Consider the following 27,678-nt stretch of genomic DNA (forward strand, 5'->3'; position numbering starts at 1 on the left):
TCAAAAACTCTTCAGTCAGTTTTGGTAAGATAGTGTGTGCATGTGTGATATAAATAATAATACAATATCTTATGAGAAAAATATATTTATTAAGATGAAATCAGCGAAAATATTTTAAGATGGTTTCAATTTTTAGTTTTCCATTTACAGTGTTATGCTTATCAGTCATATTTACATATATACATAAGCACTTTAAATTACTACAATTAAGAAGTTAATTACAAAACCAGCTCAATTTTAAAAAAGATCAGTTCCAGTCATCATGCAATGTGTCAAGAACTGCATTTATCTTCTTGATGAACTACTTGATACTCTAAGTTGACCTGTGAGTCAAAAAAAAAATTTTTTTTGTTTATTTATCTTTTTTTTTTTATTATACTATATTATGTACCTATATTACTATTAAAGTAACAATTAAAATTTTTTTTCAATAGAAAAAATACACTAGTACATAATTTTTCCAAGATATTTCATATTTTAGTTTCCACATACTTAAATTTGTTTGTTCATATCAGTTGGACTGCTGATTGAGAAGTTCTGGAATCAGAATTTTTTAGATCTTTCTCAACCCCCAATGCTCCTGTCATGCCAGATGGATATGTAAAAAAAAAAAAAAAAACACCCAACTAACACCCAGGAAAGGTCAATCAGAGTTAAGTATGTTAGTTAATGTTGTTCCATATCAGTCAAGTCATACTCTTATAGTTTTTGGTATTAATTAAAGTTGAACTTCTTTGTAAAAATGTCGTGTTAGTGCATTAATTCACCAGACAGCTTTTCTTATGTGTATGGTGATTATACCATACACATAACAAAAAGTGTCTGGTGATTATGTGTATGGTATAATCACCATACACATAACAAAAGCTGTGTGGTGAATGGTGTATGGTGATTATACCATTTTGTCTCACAGATGGTCTTTAACACCTCTATTATAGAAAGCATAGGAATTTTAGTTTGGGTGCAAATTAAGTGATCAGGACAAGAGGTGGGTTCCTCATATGCTGCATTAATTGTGCTTTGCATCTCAGGGGCTGGTTAAAAAGCAAACTACTACTGCTATTTGCTGTTCCCACTGTGTGGAGAGAGCCAACCAATCATGTCAACAACTGCTATCTTTGCATATCTCCAAATGAAGGACAGAAAAAAAATTGGGCATTCAGATTATGACATCGGCCATTAGACCAGTCAATCACTGCAACAAACTACCAGTACCCGGTCTTTAGAAGAGAGTAAACACAGATGGCCCAATAAGAAACAGTCCATATGAGAATCATATGGACTGTTTCATCAGAATATAAATAACCAGACCCAGATAAGCCTCATCTGATTTACTGTAAAAAAGAATGCAAATATCTTGTAAATGACAAAAAGAAATTTCTGCATATACATTTCGTTGTTATACAGAAATACATACATTACAGTAGCATTCTGCTACTCTAATGACGTTGGCTAGAAAAGAACATAAACCAAAAGAATGGAGGCTTTTTATCGACTCTGCAAAATTAATTGTAAAAGCTGTGCTAATTCCACATTAGGAACATGTATCCATCTATGTCAATTGGTAATGCTGTCCACATGAAATAATCCTAAGAAAACATGGAACTTCTCTTAAAGTACAGTATGATAAATGTTACAATCTTTGGAACTTCTCCAAAAAAAGTGTGAATTTTTTTAGGCAACAACAGAGCAGACAACTATAACATCTTAGTTGTCTGTTCCACTGTCATTTAGGCTTTTTCCTGGTTAGTCTTGGCCATGTTAATACGAAACATAGTAAACACTGATCAAGATGATACATTACCAATGAAGTTGGAAGCCCAGTATGCTGGATGTTGATCAGAGAGGGAAATTCGTGATTAGACATCAGATTATATACACTAAAAAACAAGTCAAATATGCACCAAAATACTGATCTACGCACTACAGTTTTTATATTTATCACTTGTTTATCACAATTAATTGAACTACAATAATATATTTCTCAAGTAGTTCAGTTTATCATCCACGATCATTTTATATCCAGAGAATGACCTTTCTACTTCTACGGCAGTGACTGGATTGTATTTAAAAATGTGAGCTTTTGAAGTCTCTACTTGAAATAGAAGTTCATTTCCTTTCCCATTTATAAATTCACCTATTTTCCTTAAAGTGTGAAATCCTGAGTTCTTTTCTAAAATATTATTGTATTTTCTTATTATTTCTTCTCCAAGCACAGCTGAAATTTGAAATTCAACTTTTTACATCTCTCCAATTGCACTGCTCAAAGAAAGTCTCTAAGTTTCGAGTTCGGTTCTAAAAATAGATAAGCAGATGAAATAGATCTGGATGAACAATAAATGTTTTAATGCCAAAGAATCAGAAATCATTGCCTTAGCACCACCAATAGCTGTTAAATGCTTACTATCCAAGGAATCAACAAATTCTTTATTCAATCCAAATTTTTAGCATAAAATGATGCCACTTGTAACCCATATTCCCCATCGAACAGGATGATGTGGGAGAGGAAGAGTAGGTAGCATATTTCTGTAAGTTACTATGCTCAAAGGCACTTTTGGCAAAATCTTTTTTATACTAGAAATAAGTTTGTTAATTTCAACAAAATTTTCCTGAAGTGCATCTACCAAAATACATAAGCCAGTTAAGTAAGTAACATGGATCAGATTTCTGTTGAAATCTGATCCATGTTACTTACTTAACCTTCTGGCCATAATAACTGCAAAGAATCATTACAAAATCTTGCTATTGTAGAGTAATGCATGTTTTTTTTTGAGGGCCTTACAAGCAAGTAAATGTGGGGGCAATGGTTCTGCATCTACTTTTCCACATATAAAATGTGCAATATAGCAACCACAAATGTCTGTCATTTCATCAACGAACATCCAAATGTAATTTTCTCTAATATCTTCATGAATTGCATTAAGGTAATTTTTCTCAAGGTAGATTCATCTGGAATATTTTGATTTATACAATATTTTTTCAAAAATTGCTGGAAGACTACTAAGTTACTGAAAGAGATGTTGCTGCTTAGCAGTGTAAGACCCGAATCCTTTGAAAAACTCAGTTTTCTCTTCTTCTGAAGTACATGACTTTTTTTTTTATTATGAAAACCCAAAACACGAGAGGTGTTAGAACCAATAGTACTTAGTACTGTGCATGGGTTGGAGGTTGAGAAAATGAAAGATATTTGTTGACATTAGATTTGAACTTCTGTGGATTGCAATTTTCAGGAAATACTTGTTAAGGAAGGTTGTTCCAGAAAATGGAAGTTGAATGAATAAATGAGGAAGAAGAAAAGTTGGTTCTGTGAGTTTGAAGTTTGACAGTAAAACGATGTCGACCAGTTGCGGCACATGTTCAAACTGCTTTGAAAGAGAGAGTGGGAATTATAGAAGCCAATGCAGAAGAACGGCGACCATGGAAGTATCTATAGAAATGCATGCAGCAGAAACAGAATGTCTGTGAGACAGAGAGTGGAGAGAGAGACTGTTAGATATGAGTTATTAATTAATCTAACTGGCTATTACCGACTAACTAGACTTCACTGAACTTAGGTCCACTTGACTTGAGTGTCACCTGAATATCAGTTCCATCAGCATTTTAGCTCCCAGGTAGCAAGCACATCTTGGCATATCTGAGAGAATGTCTGCAACACCCTCACGGACCAAAGTGACTACTCTGGGAATATTTCCTTGCTTTTCCTTTGCTTGGCTATAATGTGCGATGCTGTTTTCGCATGTTGGTTGATCTGGAATTTGTTTTTGCATGGAACGTTCGTTTTGCAAACAACACAGAACACAATAATGCCATCCATAGTAAAATCTTTTCCATGATTGGCAATCCATAATTCCATAGAGAATTTTGTGACAGAATTAATCTTTGGCATGTTTAACGAAAACATTTCATCTGATGTAGTTGATTAGCATGAGAACGAATAGGAAAATAGCATTAAAAAGTTTCCCCATGCTCAGTGAGATATTATCCCACACTAACTTAATTGCATCTTAGCTGCAGTTCTAAGATCAACATTTGAAAAAATGTTCAGGTTAAGGAACATGCAATATTTCTTGTAATGTTTGTTGTATGCAGTAATGACAAAAAACATCAATCATACATACTGCATGATCACAATATGCATATAATCTGAAATCTAGTGATCATTACAAAAGAACAAGCAAACTGACTAATTTATTGCAATACTTGTTAAAATCATTAAAAATTCCAATAATTATAACCTACATTCCTATGTAAATATCACTGGGTGTTGGGCAATATATGAGTTCAAATTAGCAACTCTCTTCAAATACAGTATGCCCATGAGATGTACTATATTTCAGAGGAGAGCCTTTTTGTGCACTGACTTTAATCAACACAAAATTTAAACAGTCCAAAATACAATTACCATGGTTCTTGAAATATATATGAATAGACATGATTAAATTACTGAAACATACATAAGCTATCAATTTGTTGAACAGTAAATATGAGCAGAAAAGTTGATGCTAATATGGATTAAGATTTTTCATAATAATATAATTTATCCTGTCTCTTCATTCTGAAAAGAATCAATTTATGTGTAAAACAGTAATTCCTACTCCTGAATAAGAATAGTTTTCACAGAAAATGTTGAGGCTGCAATCTCACATAAGAATTTTTTTAAACAGACTGGCTTTCAATTAGAAAGAAGAAAAGCACATATTAACAAAAATTGCAATATATCCTTTAACCCTTTCAGTAGTATATCCTGAACAGTTCCATGCACAGTGCAGGATTTTATTCAATGCGATGTAGTCTGAGACATTTCTGGGCATTTTAAAGCATTTATAAATTATTCTTATTATTGCTAGAAAATAGCAGCAAAAAATAATTTGCATTAATTTTTCACTCATTGCTACGTATTTATTGTGATGAATAAAAATAACTACTCCAATGATGACAGAATAGTGAAAAAAAAAATGCACAGAGCAAATGAGTGAATATTTAGTGATTGAAAATGAATTAGATAATGATATTAGTTTTATGAAAAACAAATTTCAACCCAGTCTTAATAGTGCAGATGTAGTTAGCGATACTGAAATTTATGAAATATCAGCAACCAATATCATTTGCAGTTTGTGGAACTGTGAATCTGAAAAGAAAGGAAATGCCAAAGGAATTAGTGTCTGCTAAGCTATAATTGCAACTGAAAGTAGTACATCCACCACCAAGCATTTTAAATAGATAAAAGGGAGCAGTTACTGCACTGGGCATGGATGATAAGATTAACATTTTCTGGTGCCACTGTTTTGTCATTATTGCAGAGCTTTGAGATGCACACTTCTGAAGAAGTAAACCACACTGTCACACACAAACAGGTACATACAGAAATGGTTTGATGATGCTGTTGCTTCAGGTGAAAGTTCAAACACAAGAATAAGATTGTGGAAGGATACAGGTAAAAGAAGTACAGTAGACAATCGATTTTCCGTGATAGATGGTAAAAGTCAAATCCCAGATAATCGATTTCCTGGTTAATCCAAAAGTCCCCCACATACATAACAGATTTCCAGGACTTCTTACTTTGTCGAGTTTTACGTAACTCGGGAATGACTAATAACATATTGCTACTATATTATTATTGACAAATCTGAATTCCACACAAGACTTGTTAATGTCTGGCCCATTTTCATACATCTTTATTAGTTTAATTTTCTGATCCAAATTGATGGCTTTCCTTTTGTTGGTAGATTTACTAGTACCGCTGTCAAATGAAAATTTTCTGAAAAGAACTTCACATGGTTAAACAATTTGTACCTTCCGGGTTACTGGGCTTTTCTGCATCTAATTATAAACGATCTTATTGCGTTTGCGATAATACTGATAGCTGGAATTGTGTGGGTTTTTACGTTATTATGGTGAAATGCGTTCCCCTCACTGAAATCTTCAGTCATAAAAAAAAAAAAAAAAAAAACCACCATAAATTGTAATAATCTTCCCTTCTTTCCTATTTTTTTGCTTGTTATTCCATATCTCACTTGTGCAATTTGTGCATGCCGTGATCGTCGTTATTGATTGCTTATTTTATTTATTTATTATTTTTGTTTGTTTTAAATTTTCCAAACCTAAAAAAAAAAAAAAAAAAAAAATTACATAAATCTGTAGTTGCATAAGTCAGGGACTTACTGTATCGAAAAATGTTCAGCAACCTATGTAAAAAATATGGTGATATATAAAAAACCTTACCATGCACTATGTCCAATGTGATGCTTCCCTTTATTTTTTGCAATATCAATTTTAAGTCTAATAGCTACACTCCATGGCTGAGTTAGTCGGTCTCAGGCATAGATAGCAAGGTTTTCCCCCAGAAACTGAGGTTTTTCATTAAGCAAACAGACAAATCGACCATAGAACACACGCAATTAACAGACATAAGACGCAGCACGGCAGATGAATTTAATTATTCGGGTGGCCTAAATATAATATTAAGTCTAATAGCTTTCCTATATTTTTTTACAATGTTGATTTTAAATCTAATAGCTTCCTTTATTTTTTACGATGTTGATTTTAAATCTAATAGCTTCCTTTATTTTTTATGATGTTGCGTATGGTTTGGTCACCAACATTATAATGATTCCTTAGAGATTTAACAGACACACCATTTTCAAACTTTTGAATAATTTCAAGTTTTTGTTTAACTGAAATGCAACTCTTTTGCATTTATCCATCATTTTCGCGATTTCTAAACAAAAAAAAATTTTAAATTCTGACATCCCTGACAAATAATGAAACAATTTCCTTTTGCACTGCAACGGAACACAACAAAATTGACACAATGCACTAAAACAAACTAAACATTTGGTCTCTGTGAAGACAATAGGTACACTAATCTCCCAATGACGACTTATTATACTGCTTGTCGCTTATTTAGGACTTGCAAAATATCTGTTTATACCTATTCTAGTTATTACTTGAATTTTTTGATTTCTGGTTGGTTTTTTTTTTAATTTGGAGTCTTGAAGTGTCCTGGTTAATCTGATCCCGATTAATTGAGAGTCTGCTCTATAAGTCTTTCAATTGTGGACATAATTCACGAAGCTGTACTGGACAAAAGATTATATACTTTGTTCTCTAGAACTCTGCAGAAGTTCTAGTTCCTGCTTTGGTATCTACATTTTGACAATAAAAACAATGTAGAGAGCAATGATCATCTGAGAAAAATCAAGCTACTCTTGGAATTACAGCACACTTCATTCATAAACACCTATATTCTAGAACAGAAATTTCTGTAAAAGGAAAGCCTTATGCTCATCAAAGGAAGATTTAGGATGAAGTAATACAACAAAAACAGAAAGAAAGCCAGGATTGGCCTAAAGATATTTAGTGTTTATGAAGCTAAATCTGGATATGCCTAGGATTCTTTTTGTATATACTTGTCAATGGAAAGAGAAATAAGCAGGATGTGTGACTGAAGCCTATCAGACATGCATCAGTTATGAAACTTGTGCCTGGCATAACTAATATGTAAAGATACAATATAGTTAGGAAAGGATGTTACATGGTTGTTTTCCATTAAGATTATTATTAAATATAATACCACTCTTATACCGTGTGAAATTAATAATATAGTTTATTAAGCTATTCGCCTAACCTACTATACACTGAGGTAAGTTTCAGGTATCTTACCAATATCCATCATTAGACCATGCTGTTGGGGGAACAGAAACAGAAAGGGATTACAATTTTGAATACTACAATTACAAATTGCAAATAAACAATTTTAGGTTTTGATTATTGTTGCAATAGAACCAGATATAAAATTAGGTAAATACAAAGAGATTAAATTCTTACCTGCTGACAGCTCCTCTTGCTGATGCTCCCAGAAACCTGATGTGCATACAGGCAAGAGGCCTGCCAGCAGTTCATTTATAGGTGAGGGATTAATTCCAATAGCCAATGGAATTGTGCCAGGATTTTTATCCTCGATCCTGAGTTCTTGTGTGGCAGAATCTTGAGGTGACTTTTTCTCTCCTACTGTGGTTTTCTTTTCTGTAGTGGAATCCTGAGGAGACCTTTGCTCTCCTAAGCTGGACATCTGGGATGGTTAGCAGGGGTTGTATGTGGGTTATTCCTTCGGACAAATGGCCTATTTTCTTTTCCTGGTTTCTCATTTCTTCTTAGGGTTAGAGAACACATACCAGTCCCTAAATGTTAGTGATTCCTTAAATTTGGCAATCCATCACACACACTTATAAGCAGCAGGGTTCGACATGTGGTCATTGCGCTCAGCATTGCCACAAATTCTGTACATGCCCAAAGGAACGGGCAGCTGTTTGCTCCAACTGCAGAACAAGACTACTCAATCAGGGATCCAAATTGTCTGTTTACTTGAAAGACAAATGTATATACCAAGAAAAAACTAATTAAGGTTAGAACACCCACTACTGCAGTAACTCATGAACTCAAATGTACGCAAATTAAAGGCCAAAGAGCTAGGTCAGTATTTGATTAAATTAAACTTAAAGCCCAGGAGGAACAAATTGACAAATTCTCCTACAGGAGTCCTATACCGAATTATACAGCAAATGCTGAAATGGCACGGGCAGAAATTGCAATTAGGAACATTGAAATTACAGTGATGAAGATCTCATCTCTTTGCATCCCTGTCAGTGCATGTGCACAGATTGCTCCTGGAACTAAATGTACTCTCAATTTACAGTTGTCCTGGAGTGGTGGTCTCCAATTGAATCCAGACTGCACTTAACTGTACTCTGGGGGGCTTATCTTAATGGTGGCAAACTGCTGCTCCCCATTGTGGCACAGCACAACCCCTGATCATGCTTCAGAAATGAAGAAATGGTGAAGGCTTGGAGAACAAAATCATCTCTACCAATTTTGAGGTTTTAAACAAGCCAAATAACCCCTCCACCAGCAGTACCCTCTGGGAGAGAACTACAGATGTTACTCTAGCCAGTCATGCTGGTTGCCTAGAAATTCTCAAAATGGAAGGTAGAGTCCTGGACAACATCTGACCACAGAGCAACTACCTTTTCGCTGAGGTGCTCTGTGGATCATGCAACTCCAACTCCGATGGATGTTATTAAATTCTGCACTAAAAAGCAGACTGGAATTGTTTCCACGCTGATCCATCACAGCTGACTCAAAACACAACAGATAAGTGTGCATATGTGCTCACCACGATAATACAAGAAGCCTGTAAAGCAGCTATTCCAAAATGTAAAAGTTAGAAACCAGAGAAAGACGCTAAATGGGAAATGCAAGGCCTTCCAACAAGCATGCTTCATTGCCTCAAGCAGAGATTGGCGTGACTAGGGAGCACTATTAGGACCTTTTGGAACAGATACACACAAAATAAGGAAGTCTAAAAAGAGACTCATGGCAACAGCTTGTGTCTACGACCGGAAATAATGATCTTTGAGGAGTGGTTTACTGTATAGTGATCTCACCTCAAACATGCTCAACCTTCTCTTTCCTGCTGATGACCCATTAAGCCTAGAGCAGCAATCAATTGTCTCCAGAAATGAAGAATATACCACTGAAAACTTGGAACCTCCATTCACCCTGGAAGAGTTGCAAGTTGCACAACGACAAACCAAGAATAATAAGATACCTGGAAGAGATCTTCTTGAAGTAGATGTGAAGTCAAGGGGTTTTCTGAAAATATTCCCACTACACCTTCTGACCACATTCAACAAATGCCTTGAAGCAGGACAGTTCCGAAACATCTGGAAGGAGGAAACCTCGAGCTACTAATGAGAAGTCTCGACAAGCGGTTTGAGTTTAAAGTCACCTGCTGTATTGCCACCAAGAAACAGCTTGGGTCTCTCCTTAGCAACAATGTTCAGGTGAAACTAGCAGAGTCTTCTTTAATTAATCTAATATGCTACAACTTAGCCCTGTTCTTGACCCTATCAAACCAGCCTTTGCTTATGTGAAATTCTGGAACACTACAGCACTTTTTCCTGAGGGTTTCTTTCAATCATCATGACCCTGAATGACTGAAAGACCCACTAGAATGTTTTTTGATGTTAGTCCTCAATCCACAATTTTAAAAGTCTTTATTTCATTTCTCCACTCATTATTTTATAAAAATAAGATCACGATTCACTAAAATTTTTATATAATTGGGCAATCAAACACTGCTATACATACTAAGATGGCAATACTGCTGAAACTGTTGGGAGGTAGGATGCAATATGATGACTCACGAAGTTCATCCATTGGTGTTCAAAAAATTGAATTTCAAAAGTCAAGAACATAGGGTAGATGCAATGTACAAAATCCAGCAACCACAGGACCTGGCGATTGCTGGGGTTTGGAGAAAAAAATCTAGCCATGCATGAACTGTCAATATAAATGACAAACTCCCAGTACAGATAAATAGAGAGCACTTTTTCACCAACTTTTTATTCTTTTATTTTCTTGGATCATCAAGTAGAAAGTGAAATGCATTACTCAGGAACAGGGTTTACTGAAGCAAACACCTACAAAACTATGAGAGCTACTCAATAATGTTCATAATTTTTTTTTCACAACATACCTTTCAAAGTAGTCCCCCATTTGATAAAATGCATTTATTCCAACATTTCTGCCATTCTTCAAAAACATGGTGGAAGCCATTTTTTGACATGCATTTGAGAATCACCTCCGTTATCTTTATAACTTTTTATAATGACTGGAAACATTTTCCTTGCGGCTCCTCCTTTAACTTTGGGGGGGGGAGAAAAAAATCACAGGGTGCAATTGTCAGGGCTGTAGGGTGGATGAGGAACATGTTTGACATTAATGCCTGGCTAAGTACTCGGTGACAGCACGGGAAATGTGAGGTGGATGCTGCATCTCGCACTGTCATGATGCAGCATCCACCCATCTGCATGCAGTTGTGGTTGTCTGCGACGAATGGGATCGGGCAAAGTGTGCAGTACAGTACTGTAGTAAGGTCCTGTAACAGTCATATGATGTGGCACAACATTCTGGTAAACCATTCCTTGAATGTCAAAAAAAAAGAAATGACCATAACCTTTTCTACAGAAGCCAAAACTTTTGCATTTTTTTGGTGTTAGCAATGATGCAGACTTCCAAACAGAGCTTGTTGCTTACTCTTTCTGGGTCAAAATGATGAAGCCATGTCTCATCTGCAGTTATCACTTTGTACAGAAAACCACCATCTTCAGTAACCATCTGTTGCAACTCCTGACAAACCCCCATGTAAACTTGCTGTTGCTCAAGTGGGAGTAGTCTTAGAACCTGGTATACACAAACATGTCATATGCCAACAGTCATGGAGAAAACCATGCTTGCTTCCTAGTGGTATTCTCAACATCTCTGCCAGTTGTTTACTGTTATACAACAATCTTCTCTCATGGTTACAGAGGTGACAGCAGTGGTTAGAACTCCAGGACTGATGATTTTTGTGATTAAATCATGTCTATATTTAAACCACCTGTAGGCTGTGCAATAAGCATAGAAACTTTTAAAGTTCTCATTAATCACAGTTATTAAAAACAAAAAACCAGTAAGAAATATTTCATGAATAGTGAAGTGATTAGGAGAATAGTATTGCAGCTTCACTGTGAACTTTACCATATGTACAGTACAAAATCCCCCCCCCCCCCGCCACATACACATAAGCAACTCAGACTGTGTTGTGCCATTGTTTATTATATCTGTACCTTGGCTGATATGCATGCATGTTGTGTGGGCTGAAAAACCCAGGATAATTTGTGGGAAGAAATCCCACTCCCTCCTCCTGAAGGTAGTTGAGCAAAGTGATTAAATAATAAAAAAAAAACAATAATAAATAAAACAAAAATAAATCTGAAAGTATGGGCTTGCCAACCAGCAGACTTTCTATCATAAGACATTGCCAATAAGAATTAAAAGGTAAACATTTAATTTAATTATAACTAAAATATAATTATATTTGGAGAACCAATTCATCACCCAATGGCTTTACTTTTGGAAAGCTGAATTTATGATTTATACATGTATTTTCTGTTCCAAAAGCTACCCAATGTATATCATTAAATTCAATGTGTTTAATTGAAAAAAAAAAAAAAAATATATATATATATATATATTTGCTTACTGAAGAAATAACACAAAATTGATTAAAGATTGAAAAAGTTGGCATATATGCAGGTGTGGGAAAGCACTATAAATTTGTGTGACCTAACCAGTGTATCCAAATCAGTTCATTAGCAATGGAAAATGAACAAAATCTCATGTTCTGTCGCTGAAGTCTCTGACAAATGGAAAAATGTCTGGAAAACGTCCATCAATGTACACAACTGCAGCCAAAAATGTAATGTGACAGAAAATAGATGCTGATGTCTAGAGTGAATTATCAAGTGTAATAATTATTACCAAACAGAACAATTGGCATGCAATGCAATGCAGGAACATTGCATGCCAACAGTACTCACAGCATATGAAGAATGCTACAATTAATGTGTTTTTTATATAATTGAGATCCCCTCCCAAGTCAAAAGATACTAAAAGCAGTGGTAGAGAAGGTGTTAATGAAATTTGAAGCTCAATCATTCTAAATGGGTGAATGGTAAGAAAATGAGTATAATGTCATACTTATGACAAAAAAGGAAGTTATCTCAATGTCCCATTTTGAAAGTGGTCATCTTCTATTTGACCTCCTATTAAAATATAAAAAAAAAAAACAGTTCACTAATTAATAATAAAATAGGAAAGATTAACCTTGGAAAAAAGTTATGACCAGGATATGGCACACCATATTTGAACAGACTAACAAAAAGGCACTAAATATTTTGAGATTTACATAATGCATAAACATATGTTTATGTAATAATTAAAATATCTCCCACCTCACCATTAAATAAGATTTTCTAGAAATCAATAATCATGCATATATGATTATTGTACTAACTATACAATATTATAAATAATACATTATTAACTTGTATTAGGTATATAATAATATAAATATTCTTACTAGACTTTTTGTTTGTTTTTTTTGCTTTTAACCTTTCATTTTCTTCAGCCTGTCGAAGAGAGTCTAATGATGTAACAATGGGGAAAAGAGTCACAATGTTATGAGTCGGACTAGATGCTGTTTGTTCTAAAATTGGAAGACAGTGGCTTCTTTCTTTTTTTATTGGAAGAGCTGAAGACTTTGGACTATACCCAGTAAACAGACTTATGCCTGAAACTGAAAGAGCATGTTTACAGATAAAAGAATGCACTATTTTAAATTGCAATTAAAATCTTGATTATATTCTTCAAAAATTAAATTGTATCACGAGATTAACTGGCACTACATAGCATGAACTCATGCTATATAATGATGTAGATAATCAAATAACATTCTGACACTTCAAATAGTGATGCTCTGAGATCACGGACCATTTTTCATGCGAACATAACACTGAATAACAAATGCACCCTTCTGAAAGAAATGGCTCAACAGACTGCAATGATAATTGTAATCCAAAAACAATGGAACCTATAGGTACAATTTCTTAGTGGGATACTGTCTCTACATATGATTATTTCAATAACGGCTCCAGATTGTGACAGAAATCATGTTTCTACAAAAGTCAACAAAAAAAAAGTTAGTGTTCTATACCAAAGCAAATTTTCTAGAGATAAATGAATGCAAAAATGAGAAAGTTTTTCTGCTTTATTTTTTGATGGGATTTTGTTTCCTTTTTTTTCTTAACACTCAAATTTTTTTTCTATTAAGTTATGTTTTATTTATTATTATTTTTTCCCACATGTCTTCCATTCTGTTTAGTCCTTCTTGGATTGCTATTTTTGGACTCTATTACTTTCTTCCATCCAAAACCAAAGACAGTAAAAGTTTTGTTATCCAGCATACATGCATGAGGATTAGAGTACCCCATCAACCTAGTTAAAACCAATGGAAAACAATACCAAAACTAAAATTTTGGATAGATACTAATGTAAACCATATTGTAACCAACAAAATGTATGTATAGGATGATTGAAACAAAATTTAATCTTATTTTATATAATAAAACTGTACTAACTGTAGGCAGTAGTGTTGCACCAATTTAAACTAAACATTTACTCATTCTCTTGATGAACATCGTTAATATTAATACTTTTTGTATGCCATTTCTCTTGGATGGATTAAACCTAAGTATTCAATTTTCACAAGTTAACTGGATGACCAAATCACAATGGAAAACTTTTTATACAGCAGGAGGGACCAAGTGTGTAAGATTTTTATGGGCTGTAGGTAATATTGCAAAAAAAAAAAAAAAAAAAAAGATTGAAACCTTAGAGAAATCTGCTACACTGGGTAGGATCAAAACAGGAAAGGTGAAGAATCTTATCTTGAAAACATATTCTTGGAATGGCTAATGATGATGCATGCAAAAAAACATTTCCATACAGAGAAATCTTTTAAAAACTAAGGATAAACCCATGACAATTCTTAAATTTCTATATGGCTCCAGAAATTTACAACTTGTCATGGGCTGTCATCAATAAAAGTGTGCAACGAAAGTGCAGCCACAAAGGAGTGGAAGGAGATTCACTTAAAAAAATTTTGTTGACATACAACCAATATGACATCTTCAATGCTGATGAAACTGGATTTTTTTTTTAAGTTTCTACTAGATAAAACACTTATACTTAAAGGTAAGAAATACAATGGTAGGAGAAAAAAAAAAAAAAGGCAAAACAACAGTTTACTATTCTTCTAGCAACAAATATTGATGGCACAGAGAAGCTTCCTCTGTAATCACTAGGAAAATCCAGAAGTCCCAATGCTTTAAAGGTTTGAAGACATTGCCAGATATGTAATGAGCAAAACAAAAGCAAACCAAACTGTAGATTTTTGATATCAAAAATCTACAAAGAAAGGATCAGAGACCTTGGATCATAACATGAGCAGGGAGAATAAAAAAAAAATTTGCTGCTTGTAGATAACTGCATCCCTCATTGCTAATTGAATGGATAGCCTACATGTAATCATTGTTGGGTTCTGCGACCTGATACAACATCAGTTCTTCAGCCATTTGATAAAAGTGTAATCCAGTGCTTTGAAGAAAACTATCAAAGAATGCTTATTAAACAAAATTGTGCTGTGCTTTCAATGTGAAATCAATGTGCTACAGACAGTGTACTTATGTGTCTCAAGATTGCTGACTGCTTTGAACATGACAGATCTGTCAACTTGAATGATACAATGAACAAAGTTTGGAATGTCTCTTCATCTATTAATCATGAAAATAAGTACAATAATAGTGAGTGTCATTGCTTAAACTTAGAGGGAAGCATGTTTTGAAGACTATGCCTAAGTGGATGCAGACATTACATGTGTGTCAGGCTATGCATGACTGAAGAGGAACTCAATGCAGATGCAATGGAACTGCATCCGTGAAATTTGCAAGAATGAAGAAAAGGAACCTACTGTGGTAGAGCAAGCAGTTTTCTTCAGACTCATCAAGGATCCAGACCTACACATCATTCCCAATCTTCCAAGTGCAGCCTAACTGTGAAAGTGAACTGTGAATTAACCACTACCCTGTGCATTTGTAATTCTTTTTCGAAACAGGCCTTTCCACTGAAAGAGTGTGTTTTGATAAATTACTTTAAAGTCTGAACACCTCTCATATTTACGGTTAGACCTTCTAACTCTTTTTCGCAATGGTAAGTTATATTAATGACTAACATCACAAATAGAAATATATATAAAAGATATTTATTAATAGTTAAGGCAAAGCTAAGTAATATTTGACAGGTGCTCTCAAAATATTCCAAAATGAATATTTTCAACCTTTATACAACAGTTTTAGTAAACACGACAATTATGACTGAAATGTTATCAGAAGCCCTCAATTTGCTTCAATTTATCATTTTAAATGGAAAACAAAATGAAGGTTCACCAGGTGCAAACTAATATTCAGTTTAACCGCCTCTGGCCCTAATGACAGCAACGTACCGTCGAGGCATTTACAAGATCAATTTCTGAAGATAATCAACTGATAGTTCGTGGTTAACGAATTATGGCTTCCTGAAGATCACAATGGGTCTTTGGTTTCTTTCTGGCAAATGCAGATTCCACACGATTCCACTAGTTCTCTATAGGATTCAGGTCTATTTCCTGGCCAGCTAAGAGTTGTAATTGACTGTTCTTCCAACCATTTTTACACCTGTAACAAATGTAAACACATTACTGTCAAAAACCTCTAATGCAGAAATGAAGCTAAAGTAACTACAGAAGCGCCTACTTACACTTTTTGCCTGATGACAAGGAGCAGAGTCGTCCTGAAAGATGCAGTTACTTGGCAGGTTGAAATGGTCTCTACTGGTTGGCAGCAATTTGCCTTCCAATATAGCCAGGTATCCATCGGCATTTACGAAACCTTTTATAAACTGTAGGTGACCTACTACAAGATATGAAATGTACCTCCATATCATTTGGCTGGTAGGGAATTTCACTGTAGACACCATACGGTCCAGATGGTATTCTTCAAGTCTAATCGTTTGTCTCCCATCAGAGCCATGCAGGTTGATTTTTCTTCTCATCCGAGAAAATAACTCACTTCCACTGTTCAGGGTCCATCTGACATGCTCCTACACCAAATTAATTGGGCCTTTTTCATTTTTTGTGTGAGGAGGGGCTTCTTCTTAGGACAACAGGCTACAAGTTCATTTTTGAAGAGGGTCTTCTGACTGTTACTGCACTTGCTACCACCCCTGTATGTTCTTCCCATTCTCTTTTCAGCTCGGATGAAGAAGCTTTACGGTTTTTAAGGCATAAGCGCTTCAAAATACGGTCCTGTTTTGGTGTAGACTCGTTTGTGTCCGAGTCCTTTTTTCCTAACAGCAGAACCAGTATTCTTGAGTTTGGAAAGAAATCTACTCACTTGACTGATTACAAGATACTCTATAAGCAATATGACGGGAAGAACATCCTTCCTCATAGTAAAAAAGGCCTACGTGCTCTGGATTCATTACGAAAATTTTATTTTGTTTCTCAGAGCAAACTAAACTAGAATTACAATTAATAAGCTTTCGGCTGGGAGGCAGCCTTCTTCAGATTGAATACATGAATGGCAGGTGGAATAGAGATGTTCACTGCCAGGATGGTGCGTAAGGCGCGTGGTTAATTGTTTGTTGATGTTTGTGGCTGTGACATATATGGTGGTGACGTGGCCAGCGTTTGTCTATGGATAGAATTGCCTCTGTGATGGGGTTAACTTGGCAACCACTGTTCCTGTTCAAAGAGGCATCCGAGCATTTTATATTTAACGATTCCAACCAGGTGCACTTTAGGTAATGGTGGGACCTGTCCACAACCACGACATCACTGTGTGGGTCGATGTCGTGGCGGGTTGTCCAGACATGCTTGGCGATAGCTGAGTGTTCTACATCTGCCAAACGGATAGCCCTTTTATGTTCTGAGAGACGTTTCTCGAGTCAACGTCCAGTCTCTCCAAAGTAGCAGCTGGTGCAGTCACGGCAAGAGATGCGATAGACCACACCGCTCTGTAGAAGAGTGGGGACTGGTGTTTTTACGTTGGAGATAAGAGAACGCAGTTTCTTGCCTGGGAGTTGGATGCATTTTATCCCATATGATTTTAGGATTCTACCGATCTGTTGTGACAGGTTGGGGTAGTATAGGATAAATGCCCTCGTGGATGACTCGTCACTGTTTGCGTTGCTGTTGGTCGTCACATTGTCGCGTGCCTGTAGATCACACCTGTCAAGGACGTCGATGGGATAGCCATACTTTGTAAGGTCTACTTTGACTCTGGTGATCTCTTTGCGTCTCTCATCTGCGGAGCTGCAGTGTGTCCAGGCACGAGTTAGCAAGGTTCGGGCAGTGGAGAGGAGGTGGCCCCACGTGTGTGCTGACCGGAAGTTGGTAAATTGGCCAGCACACATAGTTTTGCGATAAACTGTCATCTCCAAGCATGTGTCTAGGTATGGTATAGAGTTGTTTGACTCCAGCTCAATCGTAAACTTTATGAAGGGCGATAGTGAGTTGAGGTGGGTTAGGAGTCGTTGACCTGAGTCTCTAGGGATGACAACGAACACACTGTCTACATAGTGACACCAAAAGGCGATGTGATCTGGCACGTGTGTAAACGCACGTCCCTCTAACTCCTCCATCACGATGTTTGCTGTGACAGAGCTGACAGGGGAACCCATGGCTGTGCCATGTATCTGCTGGTAGATTGAGTCATTAAACATGATTGCACCCCCTGTTAAGCACAGTCTGAGGGCGGCGGAAATGTCATCAGGCGTCAGCCTAGTTCTGTCGCTAAGGGTTTCATTGTTGTCAAGGAGTTGTTTTGCACAAGAGATGGCAAGTTCCACTGGGATGGAGGGTTTTTTTTTTTTTGTATTTATTGGCGCATAGGCTTCTGTGGCCATAATGCACCTCCCAAGGTTTTTTTGCAGTACTTTGATCCAAGCCCGAGGCGGGAATCGAACCCGCGACCTTTGGGTTACCAGGCAGGCACGTTACCCACCCGGCTAGCCCGGTCGGCTGGGATGGAGGTAAATAGTGATATTACATCGAACGAAGCCATGACTTGATCCTGTGAGATGGATATAGAGTGGATCCTTTCTATGAACTCAACACTGTTGGAGACGGTGTAGGTGGTCTTGCCAGCTAGAGGAGAAAGGAGTCTCGTGACAAACTTAGACAGCTCGTAAGTCGGTGATCCACAGCAGGATCCAATTGGTCTTAGTGGTGTGTCTTCTTTGTGCACCTTCGGCAGGCCGTAAAACCGTGGGATCTGACACCCGGAGGCACGGAGGTGATTACGGGTTGACTGTGTGATTTTTTTCTTGTTTCAGCCAGCTGTTGATGAGGATATTCACCTCTGACTCCCATCGTTCCAAAGCTCTGTTGGGGTTAACGGTTAAGGGTTTGTAGACGGAAGTGTCTCGTAAAAGCAGTAAGGCTTTCGCCATGTAATCAGCGTGGTCCATTACAACCGTACGACGGCCTTTGTCCGCCGGTAGGATGACGATGGACGAATCCTGTTTCAGTGCCTTGAGGGTAGAAATCTGCATATGGCTGAGGTTTGAAGAGACGAGGCGAGCATGGTGTAGAACTGCTGCAGTCTTCAACCGGATAGCGTTGGCTGTATCTTTGTACTTTGTACTTAAATTTGTACTTTGGAGAGACTGGACGTCGACTCGAGAAACGTCTCTCAGAACATAAAAGGGTGATCCGTTTGGCAGATGTAGAACACTCAGCTATCGCCGAGCATGTCTGGATAACCCGCCACGACATCGACCCACACCGCGATGTCGTGGTTGTGGACAGGTCCCACCATTAACTAAAGCGCACCTGGTTGGAATCGTTAAATATAAAATGCTCGGATGCCTCTTTGAACAGGAACAGTGGTTGCCAAGTTAACCCCATCACAGAGGCAGTAATTCTATCCATAGACAAACGCTGGCTACGTCACCACCATATGTCACAGCCACAAACATCAACAAACAATTAACCATGCGCCTCACGCACCATCCTGGCAGTGCACATCTCTATTCCAACTGCCATTCATGTATTCAATCTGAAGAAGGCTGCCTCCCAGCCGAAAGCTTATTAATTGTAATTCTAGTTTAGTTTGCTCTGAGAAACAAAATAAAATTTTCGTAATCCTTCCTCATGTAAAGCAACAATAGCACTCTTTCTCCGTGGAGTCAACTGCACATAACTCACCATTCTCACACAAGGAAGGAATGACTGCAACTCTTGCAGAGCATGCTTATATAACTGAAAGTAACAGCTGATACAATCTGTAAGAAATATTGCCATATACTTACTTTATTCGGACGAAAATTACAATTTTAAGGGGTGATGCACTTTCTTTGAATACCAGTGTATATGTATATACACAATCATATGCACTACTGTATACAGTAATTAATGAATATACATAATTTACAAATTAATCTTATTGCACCGTACAATTGATGCAAAAGGTACAACCTATTTTATTGTTTTATACTGTAACATATTATGAATTACATCACACTATACTGTATTAGTAGGATTTTAATTAGTGGTTTTAAATTCTATACAGTGGGAACAACTGATGATGTTACTAACAGAAAATTCTAAATGGGAAGCATTCAAGGAATTAATCTTGGAAGTTACTAGGCTTTACCAACTAAGAAATAATATTCAAGGTATAGACCTAAATGGATTTCACATGAACTAATGAGACTCGTGACAGAGAATAAAAATGGATGGGATGCACATAAATTCAGGTGACACAGACGCCTATGGTAGATATAAGTTTGAAAGCCATAAATGAAAGTCAAGAACTTTCATTTATGAACACATGCTAAATAATACCACTAGCTAACTAGTAAGCTTTAATACATTGTCAGAAACAAATAACAAAACAGTTTGTCACGATGTTATTTCTTATAAGTAGTATATCTTAAAGCAACTTGCAGTTACTAAAGTCTGTTCATCTTGCTTATCAGCAGCTGAAATCCTACCGACCATTAATAACTAGTCTGTAATCAAATCACAAGTTAGGCAAGCAAATGCATATTATGTAAAATTCTCGGAAAAGGATGCAAAGAAAAACAGCAAAGTAAAGAAGTCTTTGCTTATGTAAACTCTAGAAGGAAAGGGATGAATCAGATTGGTCCACTTGATATTAACGGTTCGACTGTTGATGATCCTGCTCAGATTGGTTTGTTTGTATGGGGATTGATTAGGTGCATCGGCAACTATGGCCATAGTGTGCCATCCTGCTCAGGTAGCTGACAAACTGAATCAGTATTTTGCATCTACCTTCACACATGAATTGTGCAGGGAAGTGGAGGCCAGGAATTTATCAAACTCAAAAAGGGGAGCTAAATGATTTTGTAATAACTGTAAGCAAAGTGTAGGAGAAATTGATGAAGTTAAACATAAGAAAGGCACCTGGGGTGGATGGGATCTATCCAGTTATATTAGAGGAAGTAGCAAAGGAAGTAAGCAAACCCTTAGCCATAATTATGTGAGCATTCTTGGACTCAAGGGAGGTCACCACAGACTGGAGATGTGCAAATGTATCCCCAATTTACAAAGTGTGACACGAAAAATTAGAGACCTTTAGTTTAACTTTTGTTCCAGGGAAAATAATGGAGTCGCTGGTTAAAGAAGCATTGCAGGATCATCTAGACAAGACTGCAGTTATAATTCAGACATAGCATGAGTTTTTTAAGGGGAAGTCTTGTCTGACCAATTTGACTGGATACTAAGGTGTAGTCACAAAGGAACTGAATGCAAAAATTAATTTTGATATCATAGTGATATCAAAATGACAAGTAATGGTTTTGTTACTCATGGTAGAATGAATTTTGGTAATCACAAGTAACCTTGAGATGCACTACCTTTAAATAGATAACATCACTGAAAGGCTATTCTGTCATTTGTTTAAAATATATGACATTATCTTGTTTCAGGCCTTACTGGCCTTTCTTCAGTTAGCTTATGATCCAAAATAGTATACTGATGATATGCAAATAATGAAGCAATTGTATATCATTTGTTATGTAATAGAAATAAGTTAAAATTGCAATTATTTAAGATAGCAAAAGCTGCAGTACCTATGACGCTGCCATAAATGAAAGTCAAGAACTTTCATTTATGAACACATGCTAAATAATACCACTAGCTAACTAGTAAGCTTTAATACATTGTCAGAAACAAATAACAAAACAGTTTGTCACGATGTTATTTCTTATAAGTAGTATATCTTAAAGCAACTTGCAGTTACTAAAGTCTGTTCATCTTGCTTATCAGCAGCTGAAATCCTACCGACCATTAAATTACATGGGACAAGTCAGTCTCAATTTTAAAAGTCCATATAGCTTTTGCTATATTAAATACTTGAAATTTTAATTTTATCATCCAATAAAATTAAAATAATTGATTTAAAATTGTTACTATATTGTTGCATGAGTGAAAGAATTTTCGTGTAAATCCAGTTGGCTATTATATTAGATGCAAAATGCTTTATTCTGCCCTTAAATGTGCCAAAATGTTTGTGTGGAGTTTTATAAAATATGATTTATTATTCAACTTTTAAACATGAGATATTTCCCACAAATATTAAATAAAAGAATCACATTAAAACTGCACTTTTCTGAATATTTTTTTCATGAAAGTTTCTGATGGATTGCAATGAACTTAATATATTATCATTTATGAGAATCTAATTAATAACCAAGCTGCTTTTGATTGATAAAAACTGATAATATATCCATACCTAATGGAGGAGACCTTACTGCCTTTTGCCCAGTTGTTCCCTAAAAATATAATAAACAAATAATCATTTAAATCATTCTTTCAAAGACTTATTCACAACAAATAAGGCTAATGCCTTTCTGTAGGTATAAGGTAATCATTTAACATGTAAAATTTTCTTAAGTAGTATAGATCTGCTCTGCTTGAACCAAGTGAAGACCTGCCCATTTCAAAAATTCAGAGTTTTTAAGAGGAAAAATTGGAAGAATTGCTTCAATCTAGACTCGGGTTCTAAAACTTTCATTTCCATATTATGACTTTTATTTTATTTTTTGGGAAATCATTATTGCATATCAGATTCCACTATTAAGAGTAACAGTAAAAGTGATTTCAGTGGGATCAGAAAGTTTTGAAATTATATTTAGTGGGAAGCATCCAGGGATGTAATCATAGACGCTACTAGGTTTATTATACCAACTAAGATAGTTGGTATAATAAACCTAGTAATTCTCAAGGGTTAATATTGAAGTAATATTACAAGTAATAATATATTCAAGGGTTAGTCCCCACTGTTTCAAAGAATAAAAATGGATGGGATGAATATAAATTATCGGGTGATACAGAAGCCTACAGTACATATAAACTAGTCTGCAATCAAATCACAAAGAAGGTTAGAAAAGCTAAGGCAGATTACAAGAAATTTGATGTGCTGATCAAGACATCAAAGGCAGATATTGTTGGGATATCAGAGACATGGTGTCACACTGATATAAGCTGTGCAGAATTGGAATTTGGAGAGTACAATGTGTACAGAAAGAATAGACAGGGTAGGAAGAGAGGAGGGGTTATGCTGTTAGTTAAGAAACACACAAAATCTAAGGAAGTGCATCCAGCTGACATGGGTGGACAGTGCAATGTTGAGTCTGTTTGGTGTGACATAAACACTGGGAAAGGGAAAATTAGAGTAGGAGTGTGTTATACACATAATGACTCTGAAGAGTACAACAAACAGTTGTGCAGAGAAATAGAGTGGGCCAGTAAATCAGAATGTCTTGTAATGGGGGATTTTAACTTTCCAGATATTGTGACTGGAACATCTGGGTTGGTCACTCGCATGCTAATAAGACTTTGTGGATTTATTGGAGGACTGTTAATACAGCAACATGTTTGAAGGGCAAACAGAGGGAGTAATGGTTTTTATCAAAAACCATTACTCCCTCTGTTTGCAAGACAAGACTGCAGTAATAGTTCAGACATACTCTTGATCTGATTATCAGCAGTGATTATTCATGCATTAAGAATTTGCAGATAAAGAAACCACTAGGTGACAGTGTACTGATGTTTTTGTTTTCGTAAAGGTGACTACAGTGGTCTCACAGTTTTTAAATTCTATACAATGAGATCAACTGATGATGTTACCAAAGGTGAATTCTAAATGGGAAGCCTTCAGGGACTTAATCTTGGAGGCTACTAGTCTTTTCATACCAACTAAGAAATACTGTTCAAGGCCTAATTGGATGTCAGATGAATTAATGAGGCTTGTGGCAGAGAAGAAAAATTCATGGGATGCATATAAATTATTAGGCAACACAGATGCCTACGGTAGATATAAACTAGTCTGTAATCAAGTCACAAAGGAGGTTAGTCAGGTGAAGTGAGATTACAAAAAATCTTTGACAAAGGATGCAAAGAAAAACAGTAAAGAATTCTTTACTTATGTAAACTCTAGAAGGACGGGGATGAATCAGATTGGTCCACATAACATAGATGGTTCGACTGCTGATGATACTGCTCAAATAGCTGATAAACTGAATGAGTATTTTGCATCAAGATTCACACATGAGGAGTTATTCAAGGAGGAATAACAGAAGTTTATCAAACTCTAACGGGAGCTAAGTGATTTTGTAATAACTGAGAGCAAAGTGGAGAAGAAATTGTTGAAGTTAAACATAAAAAAGGCACCTGAGGCAGTGGAATCCATCCAGTTATATTGAAGGAGGCAACAAGGGAAGTAAGCAAACCCTTAGGCATAATTATGAGAGCATCCTTAGAGTCAGGGTAGGACCTCATGGACTGGAGATGTGCAAATGTATTCCGAATTCACGAAGGAGATGCAAAGGGTGACAAGTAATCATAGACCTGTTAGTTTAACTTCTGTTCCAGGGAAAATGATGGAGTCACTGGTTAAAGAAGTGATAATAGGATCACCTAGACAAGACTGCAGTAATAGTTCAGACACATAGCATGGGTTTGTTAAGGGGAAGTCTTGTCTGACCAATTTGATTGGATACTACGATGTGGTCACAAAGGAACTGGATGCAAAAAATAATTTTGATATCATATACTTGGATTCCTCCGTAGGGAGGAATCCGAGAGGCCTCTGTAGCCGACTGAGCGGGAGTGCAGTAGCACATGCTCTTTGAGTAGAGCGGGGTTCAAGCCCCTGACTGCTGAATACGGTCGATCTGCCAACCCGCATTGGACCAGCGTGGCAGATTATGGTCCATTTGACTCAACATGAATTGTTGAGGAAGCTTCCATCCTGCAGTGGGTTGATAATGGCTGCACTTTACTTTTTTTACTTGGATTTCAGGAAAGCTTTTGATACTGTTGCACATGGAAGACTGCTGTACAAATTGAAGCGGTATGGCATTAAGGGCAAGTTGCTGCAATGGATAAAGGGATGGTGGAGTGTGAGACAGCAGAGAGTGGTAATAAATGGACACTGCTCTATGTTATTAGTAGAGTTCCCCGGCGTTCGGTGCTGGGCACATTGTTTTGTGCCCAGCACCGAAGGATGAAGGTATATCAGGCTTAATGTCCAAGTTTGCAGACAATACAAAGGTTTTAATGATAGTAAAGATAGTATGCTACTGCAACTGGATCTAGAAAAGTTAGGCAGATGGGCTGAGAAGTGGCACCTGAAGTTTAACATTGACATATGCAAATTACTGCATATGGGTAGTAGTAACCAAAGAGAAATGTACCAACTATGTGGTACCACACTCAGGGAGGTGGAGAATCAAAAAGACCTGGGGGTAATTGTGCAGTCAAATATGAAGTTCTCTGAACAAGAAACTGTTTACACTAAACAAAAAAAAAAAAAAAAAAAAAAAGGAACGTGAGGTGGATGGGTTCTATACAATTATATTGAGGAAGGCAGCAAAGGAGGTAAACAAACCTTTAGCTATAAATATGCATGGATATATATTTTTTAAACCAATTTTAATCCAGCCTAATGACAGGATTCATTGGAGTGAGTTGGTAAACTTCCTGAAATTAATTAGTGTTCTCTCTTATTATGTATTAAAATTTCAAAAATTTCTAATTTCTGTTTGCATGTTAGCAATTTAGAAAGGGAAAAAAAAACTAATTTTGTTTGAAATACGACACATGAGCACAGTGGACATATAATTAATCATAAATTTTGTGAACATCAATTTAAAGATAGTGCAATCTATTAGGGTGCACCATCTTTAAATGGGGAAATTGTGGCATAAGAGAAATAAATAATAGAAAAGAAACTATAAAATATACAAAAAATTTCTCATAATTATTTACCAAAACAAAACATAAAATGATAGTCACTTAGTATCAATGTTGACTTAAATAAACTGGAATAAAAAACCTCAACTCAAAAATATTAAACCAATATGGAATCTTAAACATTAATTTGGATTTAAGATTTGAGGACAAATAAACGGACTAGGATGTAATAAATCCAAAAAGGGCAAAACAAACCACTCTGGATAGCTTTTCTATATCACACTGAAATGTAGGATAATGAGATTAATATAGAGACACAAGTGAAATCAATTCTTCATGGGGAAGGAACAGTTTAGTTATATGGATCATTAAATGGTATTTCTATTAGACTAAAATTCCTTACGTTATTAAACAGACAATAGGACAAAAAAAAAAAATTAAACTGTTACCTTTGGCATGGGCTGGAAATTGAATTGAGGTAAAAAGATATATATGAAATATATTTATTTCATATATAAAAAAATTAATAATAATAATTTCTGATCTGCTATTCATCTTGAACCACTGTGGTGCAGTTGGCACAACACATTATCGATTGTCACTCATTTTTGAGATCTCGGTGCAACTCTTGTTAGCAACTGGAAGAATAACCCCAGGGGCTCGTTCTGGTGAGTATGGGCTTGGCATAGCCAGGGTCCTGAGCTGGATATCATCATCCTTCTCTTTCTTAGTGATTTCCTTCTACTTCTGACCTTTGTTCCCACCCCCACCTCTCAGGGTAACTCAGAATTTTGTTTTTCGTTGGTATAAGCCTCAGGCGTCCTTGCACCATGTAGCTAATAATAATAATAATAATTTATTTCTAAAATCCCCTTCAATCTATCTAAGTTCATCTCAGAAAGAGGGAGCAGGATTTTTCCTTGTTCCAAGTTTTTCAGCCTGCATAACATCCAAATTAGCCCATGAGCACACACACTAACACAGACATTCAGCTGTAAGTTCCAGTGCCATTAAAAATAAAATGAAGTGTGCTTGTCTTGAAAACTCATCTTTCAAATGGTACTGACCTTTCAAAGAGGCGCCTCCGTAGCCAGGTGGGAAGGAGCAGCAGTGCGTAGCACACGCTTCTTGATTAGACCGGGGTTCGAGCCCGTCACCACCAAATACGGAGGATGCAGAAAGGTCAGGGAATGACCACCGCATATCCCGGAGCAATATGGCCTTAGTTGCTAATGCTCCTAAAAACCAAATAACAAACAAACCTTTCAAAGAAATTCTAATGAACTGGTTAGTAACAATAAATCCATTTAAGTTTAATAGTGTTTGCCACTCCAAAAAAAAACTCCCTACAACTGCTGAATTATTTTTGAAGAGACTTATCTATGCTTTGCACAATGCAATGGATCATCTGTGACAGTGATACTTGCTACTTCCTGCAGTGATAGAGACTTCTTGCAGGGGTGAAGAAGGTATAAAAACCACAAAATATGATTTTTTTTTTCAGGAGTGAAACACTAAACTTTTCTACTAACAAAGTTTAATTCTCTTTGTTTTTTGTTAAAGGTTATATTAAATGTATTGTTAATATAATTAAAAGTACAGTTAATATAAGTTTACCACAAAATGTCATTTTTTTTAAAGAACTTAACTATTAATTGTTATATAGTACAGAGAAGAGCAACAAGATTAGTGAATGAAACAAAGGGTTGCGCTTACGAAGAAAGGCTTAAATTTTGCAAATTACACTGTCTGAAGACTAGGCACCTGTGAGGTGATCTGACTGAGGTGTATAAAGCCTTGAATGGTTTGAGCATGCTCAATAGTGATGGGATTTTTCCTCTTGCTCAGAATAATCACCTGAGCTGGCATAAATTCAAATTGAGGAAAGACAGATGTAGGATAGATGTGTGGAAGTTTGCCTTTAGCCAGCGGGTAGTTGGTTGGTGGAACAGACTTCCATCCTTTGTTGTGGAAGT

General features: G+C 36.2%; 1 protein-coding gene across 1 annotated transcript in view; it reads right to left on the reverse strand.

Annotated features, from left to right (window-relative positions):
• Positions 1 to 271: 271 nt before the first annotated feature.
• Positions 272 to 27,678, reverse strand: part of LOC150081574 (primary cilium assembly protein FAM149B1-like) — a 168,715-nt gene continuing 141,308 nt past the window's right edge. The window contains exons 14-16 of the mRNA XM_090379417.1: positions 22,239 to 22,278; positions 12,965 to 13,180; positions 272 to 323 (exon numbers count right to left, since the gene is read on the reverse strand). Of these exons, the coding sequence (XP_090235543.1) occupies positions 286 to 323; positions 12,965 to 13,180; positions 22,239 to 22,278 (294 nt within the window). The 3' untranslated portion in view covers positions 272 to 285. The remainder of the gene's footprint in view (positions 324 to 12,964; positions 13,181 to 22,238; positions 22,279 to 27,678) is intronic.

The sequence above is a fragment of the Mastigoproctus giganteus genome, chromosome 8, assembly GCF_048544385.1.
Source record: "Mastigoproctus giganteus isolate SK-2022 chromosome 8, ASM4854438v1, whole genome shotgun sequence".
Taxonomy (NCBI): Eukaryota; Metazoa; Arthropoda; class Arachnida; order Uropygi; family Thelyphonidae; genus Mastigoproctus; species Mastigoproctus giganteus.